Source organism: Convolutriloba macropyga, chromosome 12 (genome assembly GCF_964194025.1).
Source record: "Convolutriloba macropyga chromosome 12, txConMacr16.3, whole genome shotgun sequence".
Lineage (NCBI taxonomy): Eukaryota > Metazoa > Xenacoelomorpha > Acoela > Convolutidae > Convolutriloba > Convolutriloba macropyga.
Window position 1 is genome coordinate 49,641,998 of NC_134479.1, and position 11,796 is coordinate 49,653,793.

Sequence of the window (11,796 nt, forward strand, 5' to 3'; positions counted from 1 at the left end):
TGATATATATAGAATCAGTGCAAATTTTTGACCAAATTTTACAAGAAATAAAACAAATATCATTAATTATACTAACTTGTGGGTAGCTGAAAATCTGACGCAGTTTTTTCAGTAACTTCTGAGAGATTTGGTTCTGCTTGAACTCCCGTATCAACATAGGTTCCCGACATTGAAGCTTCTGAAAAACATTCACGGTCTCCTTTTTGTCGAAGATAGTGTTTTTTCAGTTTTCAAGAATGTAAAAAGGCATGCTTGAGTTACATATCAACGAAGGTGGTTCGACGAACGGTTTTTAAGCAGTTAGTTAGAATTTCAGTGAGTCATGCATTTATAAGTTGGGATACCAGGGAAATGAAACAGTTAAGTATTGACTGTACCAATCAGTTACATAACCAAATCTAGACCGAAAATACGTTTCATCATTCCTTTCCAGTTCGAAGTGGCCTCTAATCAGACGTTTGTGGGCGCGAAATTGTCTCTAATGAGAACAGTTAATTTTTACATGATCCAAAAGATTCAAGCTTGTTATAATGTATTCTTTCCGGAAAAACCTCTTTCTTCATCCCTAAGAGTTCAGTTTTTATAAACCAACTATCTATTTCTGTGGAAGAGACATGATGATACCACTTATAAAGGTAGAAATTTTTGTTTTTTTCTTATCGCAGAAGCTGGTATTTTATTGTCTACTCAAATTTGAGGGCAGGTTTTTGAGTTCCAACCAAAGTCGAGCAGGTCACTCAAAATCTTTCGAGAAGCGTCTTCTCATATCTTAAACTGGCCGAGGATGGTCTTTTTATAACTCCAGATCTAGACGAGGGGGCTTTTAAGCCACAACACTGCCTGAAAAGGATATTTGATCAAAACTTTATTCAATGCTCAAAACCTTCTTTCACAGATGGTTTCAAAACACGCTCAATTTGGTAGCTCCCTTTGAGAAAAATTTTGTTTCGTCCAAACTATCAGACTTTTATGCGCTCAAAGAAAATTACAGACCAAGAAATTTGAGCTTACGATGGGCAAGTTTGCGCTCGAAGATGGTCTCTGATCAGAGTCTACATCGGTCTGAAACCTTCAAACTCGGACTCATTGTTCCAATGTACAGTTAAATGGGGTTATTAAAGTGAGAGGGCTATGATATAATCGTGCAATTTTTCAGAATTGTATCTGCCTTTTTTACGGTATAATATTGGTTACCGAGAAACTTATAACTGAAAATTTGCGAACTGAAGTTTTCTTTAAAAAAATCGTTCATCTTCCGTAATTTTCCCCAAATTCTAGGTTTATGGTTGTAATGTAATTAGTGGAGTATAAAAGAACTTATTAAAACATTATCCAAACTATAATTTTTACAAAAAATTTATTTTGGCATATTTTTTTCAAAAAATCAATACGAAAAAAATTGAGAAAAAAAATTTTGGGGACGTTGTTCTTCCATCGATTTTCATTAATTTCAAAAAATTCCTTTTACTTTTAATAGGAGGCTACCATCATTCATCGCCCAAAGATTTAGAAGTTCAAAATATTATACCAAAGTTTTTTAAACGGTAAGTGAGAAAAATCTTCATCTTCAAAGCTTTAAAATTATCATAACAGAGTTACAGTTTGGCAATAAAGTAGAATCTAATATTTCAAGAAAACACCAACCATTAAAGAAACTTCGAGAAAAAACTAACTGTTATTGCGCTCTTGATTACTTTTGATTGTTTGGGCAATATTAAGTTGTTCATTGAAAATTTCACTCAACAAATCCCTTCAAAGGGACCATTTTATAATATATTTTCATGATACAACGTTTACTAACATCCAAGTTTTCTTTTCGCGCATTATGGAAAAAATTGTCGAAAATAAAAAACAGAAATGACAAGTTACTGAAAAACCAGAGAATCAAAATATTTCAATATGTTGTCATTGTAATGAGCTTGATTTAATAGTATTAGTAGTATTTAACAACCAAGTTTGAGTAACCGGCTCGTAGTTTGAGTGAAAATTTAAAAAAAGGAGGCAATATGTGCTTCTTTAAATAAAAATAAAATACTTTTCCGGAAATAAGTCATAGTAGAAATCCGTCAAACTCAATTGCTCAACGTAATCAAAAATCTTGTAATTCGTTGGTCTCTTCTAATTTGAAACTAACTGAGTCGAAAATGAAATTACTCAAATGACTGAATTGGCGAGAAATCAATTTAAAGTGTATCAAAATTGCCAAGGAGCACGTTTTCAAGAACTAATGGTAAAAATTTAACTAATACAGGAATTTAGTTATATGTCTCCGTTTTTTAAAATCCGAGTTACCTCTCCACTTGCACAATCTGCTCTGTACAAATTGTTTTTGACATTAATATTGTTTTGCTTCGTGATTGCTACAAGCATGATTAATCTTAAATCTTTTTGAGATTTTCAAACTTTAGCATTGGTTTCCAATTACGTTTTCAATGAATCTCGCGCTCATTTTGTTTTTGTTGTTGTAAATCTTCTAGTTGGTTTTTTATTTGATTGAGTAATTTGCAGCTTTCAGTTTTTATTTTTCAAGTAAATCAAAAATGATTGTGTTTTTTTACCTCTTCTCAGTGTTTCTCATAATGCTTGCTTATTTAGTAAGAAAATTAAGAAAAGCTGGCATGATTATCTTGCCGATTTGCAATTTTTAATGGAAAAACGGTTTCTTATAATATATAACAGATCGCTTTTTTTGAAGATGGAAATTTCTAGCAAAAAAAATTCAAATTAAAACAGAAAATGCTTCATAAAATTGTTGGGTAGGAAGATGATCAGTCTCACGGTAGTGCATCACAATTCTCGTTGCATTACTTGCTGCTGGCGGTACCAAAATTTGAGAGTAAGTTTTCGCACTTTTGTAACTACATTTCAATTTTCCTATCTTAATACATTGTACGCGTATTCTTTGTAACTATTTCGAGGCACGTGCTAGTTGGAAGCAACATTTATTGTCACTAGTTTTCATTTTGGTACTTGTAGACGCTAGTAATGTATACATTGCTGTCAAAATTGTCCTCTTAAAACACCGAGGAACTAGAAAAGTAGAATATGGTGACAGTCAAGAAAGTAAAGATTATAATGAACCAAACCCGTTTGTTGCTCTTCATCCTGATGACAATTAAGTGACTGATCAGGAAGTTTTCCCTCTGTGTCGCATTCTTTTTCTCTCTTACAGGTTGAGTGCCGGGCATCTGAAAAATAATAAATAATTACGAAATTCATCCAATATAATTTTTTTTTAAAAAAAAATTAATAATTTGCAGCATTTTTCTCTTTTTTTATTCCACGATCCAAACTTTAAAACTGGAGTACAGTAAAAGTTCTTTTTATTTAGGCAAAAAAGTAGAAGAGACTATCATGGTCAGCTAAATTGCTGCCCTTGAGAAAAAGTAACATATAGTTTTAGCCACTTTAATTAAGACAAAATTGTCAGTGAAAAAACCTATATAGGAAACGTCTTAATTAGATTTTGAATGCAAACGTTTTAAAAAATGAATATTAATTCACACTGCGTTGAGATGAAACAACTGATTTGTTTCCAAATTTTGTCAATTAATAACTTATATATTTTTGCACAGTGAATATTCTACCTGCAGTGTTTTCACTCACTCATTCAATTTTTATATATTCAGTGTGCAGAAATAGTATTTCAACGTGTTGCAGCTAAATTTTCATTCAAAATTGTACGCCGAAATTTGATGGGTAAGATAATGAGCCAACACAAATGTAATTTCCGGTCACTGTAAAAAATAAATGAAAATAGTGGATACCATTATTTGGTCACAGTTACCTAACCTATTTGTTGCGTGACCACTTCAGGACAAATTTGTGTTTGATTTGCAAGATTTTCTTTTGCCTCAAATCTTTTTTCCTTGTGAGTACTTGCCTGCAGGCTTCTGAAAAACATTAAATACTTGCAACAATTATCGAACTTAAAAGTTTTCCTTAAAGGCATCCAAAGTTTGTTGTTTAATGAAGTTATTGCACGGTGAATTGTCTGCAAAAATGTTAATTTTACTATTAAAAAATTAACAAACAGTCGTAGCAACTAAAATTAGCACATAATATTCTTTTAATCAAAGTCTAAATACGCAACGTTTTCATTAGAATTTGAGTGAATTAAATTCCAAACTTGATCTATACACCAAACCTTTTCATGGTTCCACAGTTTGCATCTTGTAGCATCTTATCAAATCCTCCGCAGTAAAAATTTGCTGCAAATAATTATTATAGAAGACTAAAAGAAACCAAAAATTTAGCACGTGCTATTCACGTGAGTTAAAATTAACACGGTGAGTTGTCGTTTCTTCAGATCAAGAAATGAAAATGGTTTCAAAATTCGCAGTTGCAATTATATGCATGGCCATTGTCCTTCTGACCTCTGTAGAAGCAACAGAGAAGACAGGTTGTATGACAGATGGGAGCTGCAATCAACCGACTGTTTAGATGCATGGAAGACTCCGATTGTGATGAGGGATCATTTTGCAGCGATTTAAAAATTTGCGTAATTGGGGAAAGAACGTAGAGAAGCACCCCCTTACGAAAACTTTGAGCTAAAATTTGAGTAACTAAGTGTATACAGTTAAATTCCTGATTATTCTGAAGGCATGTAAACTTTAACTTTTCGGTTATATCATAAATTTACATGTTTGGAAAGAAAAAATAAAGACTAGATGAGATTCCTTTCGAATTTTAGAAGATTTCGCGTAAAATTTTCTGGGGAAGCTCAATTTTTTTAAAAAAAACTGAAAATAATAGTGCAAAACCTAATGAAGACGATACCGACAAAACACGAAAATGATCGACACTTCTTACATCAAATAGCAACAATACCGACAAAAACAACGATAATCAACAAAAATCGACAAAAAATAACGCTTCTTGCGTCAATTTAGTCGCATTTTCTCAACACGGGGAATAACTCCCGACTGTTTTTTTGGAGATGAACGCTTAATGTGGAACTAACCAAAAAAGTAAAAAGGAAATCGAAGAGAATGAGTGCCGAAAATCTTTGAAATTGAAGCGGAAATTTTAGCATCGGATAAATATGTATCCGCTTACCATTTATCATTCCGTTCATTTTCTATCATTTGCGCGCTCGTTCTCTACCCTAATTTCTGCTCATTGCACGAATTCAATTTACATTCCCGTCACATCACCCCATTCTTGGCAAGAGCTGATACTTTGAATCGGACAAATTATATATCATTCTTTATCGGAAGCAAAAGCAATGGTCAACTCTGGCGAAAACAATCAAAAATTGCAACCCCCTTAAACGGCCGTAAAGTTCATTTCCCAAATCTTGTAGTCATATGAAAAAAGTTTGAAAAGAGATCAGAAAATTTTGAATGCAGAAACGAAATTTTATGATATGTACTTTTCTACTTTCAGCAGAAAGTTGGTCGAACGAAAAAAGTTTGAAAAGAGGTCAGAATATTTTGAATGCAGAAACGAAACATTATGATCTGTACTTTACTACTTTTTGCAGAAATTTGACCTTTTTGAGCAATCAGTAACGTATGGTGGTTTGAAATAACAGCATCAACATTATTTTCTTCTTTTTTTGTCTAAAAATTTTAACTACTAGTTGTACAAATTGTTAATTTAAAAAGTTAAGCGACGATAAATTGCTTGTTCAAACACCCAAACAATCAATAATAAAGCAAACGTTAATGTGCGGCTTTAAGAGTAATAGAGCTAGCGCTACTTATTTTTGCGCGCCAAGTAGACTTTCCTAAATCTATGGGACTAACCGACTCGAAAAACACTGAATTAAACTTCATTTATAACGGTGGTAAGTATATACAACACCGGAATCAATAGCATACACATAGCATATCTATCTAGCAGACTGACTAGAACAAAGTAAGCATGTACAATTTAAAAGAGATTAGAGTCAGTAGGTGGTCTTAAACCGTTTGGCTGTGAGGCCATTAAGTGCGCCATTGATGGGGTATTCTGGCCAGAAACGTTTTGTCCTGTTGTGTTTCTTTATCTATCATTCACTGTCATCTAGAGGGGATTTGATCCCCGCTGGGTGGATAGGTGTAGTCTGTAAGTCTCTCTTGGTGGTAAAAAGATAATCCGGTTAGTCTGTTTTTCAATATGAGTTGTGCCGATCGCATCTACCAGCTTACATTCTGGTTAGCATTATGTTTAGCTACTGTGAGCTACTTATTCCTTCGTAAACTTTTTAATGTAATTTCTATTCCTATTGTGTAAGTTCCAACCAGAGAAAACGGAAACGAAATTTTGTTCCTAATTTGTAAATTAAGAATTAAGAATGACGATTCAGAAAAAATTACAGTAAATTAAGAAGGAGAAATTATAATGAAAAATAGATGGAGAAAAAGAAAAAGTATTTGAAATTGTTGTGGAAAGCTGTGACAGCTAATTTCCCTGGGATGAGAACAGTGTCGGGCTTGAAAATGGGGTCCATCATCGATGTTCAAAATGGAAGTCTGGAACGCGGTTCTGCGGATCGTGGAAAAGCTCCAGTATTACTGCATCGCAAGCAAAGCAAGCTACTACATTTCGAGGACAACTTTGCAATGCGGCCTCATTGAAAAGAGGGGATTGAAAATCTCTTTCTCCTCTGTAGAAGAGATACGTTCCGTCAAATTGTCGGCAATCTAGCCACGATAGAGCAAGTTGGAAGTATGGCCTTAGATAGAATTTGTTGTTCCAATTTCAAAACAACGCAAATATTCAATAGGAATGGGTAAATGGCAAAGAGTAGCCGCGTACTGGAGCGGACCGAGGAAGAAATAGTCTCTCGTGGAATCATAGGGTGCCTTCGCAAAATTGCGGCTCAATAATTTAGGAATAGTAGAAATAAAATGGAAAGGAGGTCTTTGTGTTCACGTACTGAATACGTGAAATCATTCGAAGATGGGGAATTATTCATTTAAAGTCGTGTTTGATGAACTGATAAAGCATCTTTTTCTCGTTCACACGATGCTCTTGGTGATTTACACCCAATTAAGTTGGATGAAAAGAAAATAAGTTAGAGATGGACGGGATCTTATATCTGGTAGATACAAGGAGCTGTGTTCCGCGTGGAAACCAATTTAAGTTAATGTTCCGTTGGGTTGCAAAATGCGTCTGGCGGAATGGGAATAGAATGGAAAACATACAGGTTCAAGGGTTCCAGGTCCTTCGTCTATGTAGTAATTTTAGAATTGTTCAATCGTCAAAACTGGGTTTCAGTGTAGTTTATGGCGGGATGGCCACATATATAGTACTTTCCGAAATATGCACGCCATGTTCTGTGTTGATCTGTAGACGATTAGTAATCTAGTGGTATATGAAGATCGGTCCTGCCCCTCAATGGTGTGTCGTTTTTGTATGAATGAAGGCACTAGGCTGAACAGTTCTTGAGGAGGAGGAAGATTATGATCTTTTCGCAGGACAAAATAAAGGTTGATAGAATGAGCGTGGTTGCTGGTGGAAACGACGCGAGGGGGCTGAGGTCTGTATTGTCCTGACGGGTGATCGTCCTTTTTTATCAGTTGGAGGGTATTCCTGACGCAATTGACGTTGTCTACGGATTGATTTGTCCGTGTATGGGTAATTGTCAATGGACGATGCGAGTTGTTTCAAATATTCAAATGACGATTGCTTTGATTGTCCGTTTCCGAGAGCTACAAGATTTTCGTGTTGAATTCCTGGAAAAAATTCGAATGGTGTATCTGAGAGGGGGCAAAATAATGCATTGTTTGTGAGAGAGGTGTTGCGGTTGATAATAGAATCTCTGATAAATAAAATTGTTTCTCTTTTTAATTGTTGGCCGCAGTTCTCTATCAGATGTCAATGCTGTTCTATCGATTGTTAAATTTTGTGTGCTATTGACGGGAGTGGTTGATGTTCATGGTTAAAATAGTGAGCTTCTAATTGTAAAGCTGTGCTTATTAGAAGGCTTAGTTCATCTGTGTTACAATTTTTATCGAATGGTTTAATATTTCCTAATAGTCGTTCGATGTCGCATTGCAAAGAAAGTTTTTCTCCACCAGAGATTGTGGCCTCCGATGAGAATAATTTCTTCTTCGCTTGTTTAATTTATAGTGATTGTTTTAATTATTTTCGTTTTCATTTGTTTACTCTGAATCATTTTTTTAGGATTTTTATTCATGTGACCAAGTCGAATTTCATATAAGAAATAGAGTATAGAGTATAAGCATTTAGATGAATCTAGGGTCTCACAGGTCGCACCAGTTAATGCAGACCCTATTTGGGCTCCTTTTACAGCCTCAAGGGAAATGGAGCTAGGGTTGTTATTTCTGCGAATGAAGTAGACTTACCTATAGCTCTTGGACCAACCGACTCTGGAAAACACTGAAGACAAAATTCAAATATAACAATTACAACGTTGGTAAGTATACTCAACAACAGAGTCATAATTATGTACATTTTGTAAATACCTAAGAGATTGACGGGAATATAGTAAGCATGCGCTATTCAAAAGAGAGTGGAGTCTTCTCAGTCGGAGAATACAAATTCTGGATTTTCATCCACTGCAAAACATTTTTCTTAAATAATTGCCCAAATACTGAATCCTCAACATATCAAAAATTTCCAATTTAGAAATGTCGGATCCATCATGGAATTGCATTCAACAATTGTAACAAAAAAGAGAGCAAAAAGAGTGAAAAAAAGGGGTAAATAAGAAACGTCGCTTTGAGTTATCGGTACGTTTTTATCACATTTTCTACGGTCCCCAAGAGGTTGTTGAAATGATCCATAATGGTTATCCAGGTTGAGGTCCAGACCCAAAATATCTAAATGGTCTGATCAGGGACCATTTCGAGCGCATTATTTTCATTTTTTTTTGTTTTTTTTTTACTGAAAGATGTTGGCTCTGCCAAGAGGCAGCCAAAAAGCAGCTTTCTGATCAGAGACTTTCTGATCTAAAGTTCGATAGCTCTGATCAGAAAAAAAGAGTCCAGCAGATAGCTGAGGCCGGTCCCCTTTAGAAGAAATTTCGATCAACTGGAGACCACGACGTTTCTTATGGAAAGCTGTCTTAACTCATCCATTGAGTCAGAATTATAAACTAATCGGTACACTAAATAAAATTTGTTCTCAGCAGTTGGGTTTTGTTTTCTTTAGCAAAACTTTTAAAATTGATTTTTCCTTAGATGAATTAAATACTGCAAACATCAGTTTTTATGAAATGAATATATTATAGCAAAATTATGAGATTTTTTCATATGTAAAATCTGTCTCTGATCAGACTATTTCGAGTGCACCTGAGTCTGATCAGAACCGGTTTGGAGCGCACTTCAGTCTGATCATAAATAGCTGCAAGCGCAACTGGGTCTGATCATGACTGCTTCGAGCGCATTTGGGTCTGATCATAACATCTTCGAGCGCATTTGAGTCTGATCATAGTCTGATTAAATTCTGGGCAATGGTCTGAATTTGAGTTTGGACCATGGTCTGAAGATGGTCTGATCAGAACACCTTCGATCTGAAAAGTCTGGTCAGAGACCTTCTGTGATCAGAGGTCACTTGGGTCTGGAAAGTCTGATCAGGGTGAATTCCGTCTGGAAATTCTGATCAGAGATAATTTCGGTCTGGAAAGTCTGATCAGAAGCAAATTTGGGTCTGGACCTCAACCTGGGTATAGCAGTTTCTTCCCTTCAGTGATACCGGGGCCGACTTTTTGGACCAATTTGAATTACAGTTTGTAGGACTACTGAAATCAAATGAGATATCAATCCAAGCCATTTAGTATTTCCCGATGTCCATGCTGAGCTCGCTCAGGGGGATGATTCCACTATGCGTACAAAAAGAATGAAGGGTTCGGTCTCTTTTCAATCCACACTCGCCGTCATCTGATCATACAATGGCACAAATTCCGTTGCAGCGCAGAAAGAGCTTGACAAATAGTTCCGATTAATGAAACGCTGTAATCATTACTGCATAGCTAGGGCATATAACTGTGGTAACCTCAGATCGTAACCTGTGCAAATTTGAAAGCTAACTAGAGGAAACACTTGCCTAATCTTTTGATATTTGAACCATTTATGTTTGCTTGAGAATAATTTATGAACTAATTAAAATTTTGTAAAGAAAAATTTATCAAACAGGACTAATATAATTGCTACAAACTTCGTTTGAGAGCAATTAAAAACGGCAAAATGCACAATCGAAATGGCTATCAAAAGCAGTCTTTCCTAGCAAAAATATCTTTTGACAATAATTTTCAACTGGCCGGGGAGATCGAATCGTTTCCATGGACCTTCAGAAAAGTTTGAGCAGTTTCAGTTATGATAGAATTATAATGAACGCTCAGCTCGTATGCAAGAAAAATGAACATTGGTCGTTCTCCTCTTCAAGCTATAAATTTTTCTAATCAACTCAGAGCATCTAAAATGAATATTTGATATTCGATTTGTGGGAAAGTGATGCTGTCAAAACAGACGTTGTCACTTCATAGAATTCTATTCAAAAATTTTGATGCACCCAAAAATTGATCAGACTAGGCGCCCAAAAGTTCAAATATATTCTTTGTACATAAAACATTTGATGATTTATACCTATCAATTACTACAGAGGAGACTCTAAGAAAACATCAGACGTATAAAAACACAATCTGATTGAGAATTTTAGGTAATGAATTATGAATCGCTATCCCCAGTCAGTTATCTTTTGTAGAATTGTTTTTTCCATAAACGTTAATCCATGATCGACATTAATTTTCAATTGCATTCCGTAAAACAACAAGTATGTTTCCTAAAAGGTTATTGCTCGGTCCGCTTTGACGTTGGCCAGCCCGAAAACCTATCCACAGCTACTTCGACCCTTTTTCTATAGCTGCATAACTGTTTAATCGACCCAAGAAACCAATTTGCCCTAATTGGTGTCGTTTTATGCACTTCTCTGTTGGTCCCAATTTTTTGCACCATTATTTTTCAAGTTCTACTCATTTTAAAGTTTGGCTTGCAGCTTGCTGTCTTGCTTTGAGCGTCTCTTCGGACACACAGATTGCGAATATCTTTGGTCGATGGCAACATGGTACCTTGTCCAATATGGATTTCATTTTTGGTGGCTAATTTTTAGTTCTCCGAGGCTGGCTGAAAAAAGTAGTTAGTGATCAATCAAAGAGCTTCTGCTGCAAAAATAGACGACTAAATTGAAATAGACGACTACATTAATCTTCCGTATTTATTCTGAAGGATCGTCAGTTTGCTTGATAACCACTTTGCGTTATTTCCCATTATTTTGCCCTGTTTTCGGATCACCGCTGTACACATCAAGGAAGTATCTCCGCAGAGATGGGTTTTGGCCGACGACTTTCACATTAACATCGCTTTTTTGTTGCATTTTTTTGTGTCCTCATTGGGATTGCCCATAACATTGTGCAATACTTTGAAATAATTGTTTTGTTGGGTAACGCATAGGCTATATATATATATATATATATATATATATATATATATGTATAGACCTATATATATATATATATATATATATATATATATATATATATATATATATGTATAGACCTATATATATATATATATATATATATATATATATATATAAAGTTAAATCTATATATATATATATATATATATATATATATATATATTTATGTACATATATATATATATATATATATATATATATATATATATATAAGAACCACTTTTTTCAAGTCATTAAATGTTTATTTAGAGTTGTCTAGAGTTAGTTGTCTTTTTCCTGCCTGTTTGTTTTTCATTGGACATTTTTGCCTACAAAATGATCTGTCTGCGAAATTTATGGATTGGAGAACAAGGATATCTGTGAATA

At 34.7% G+C, this 11,796-nt stretch overlaps 1 protein-coding gene across 2 annotated transcripts in view; it reads right to left on the reverse strand.

Annotated features, from left to right (window-relative positions):
* Positions 1–6,405: 6,405 nt before the first annotated feature.
* The window catches only part of LOC142350711 (uncharacterized), a 9,846-nt gene continuing 4,455 nt past the window's right edge, over positions 6,406–11,796 (reverse strand). For both annotated transcript variants that reach the window (XM_075402652.1, XM_075402651.1), the window contains one exon: positions 6,406–7,664. In XM_075402652.1, coding sequence (XP_075258767.1) covers positions 7,390–7,664 — 275 coding nt within the window. In that variant the 3' untranslated portion in view covers positions 6,406–7,389. The remainder of the gene's footprint in view (positions 7,665–11,796) is intronic.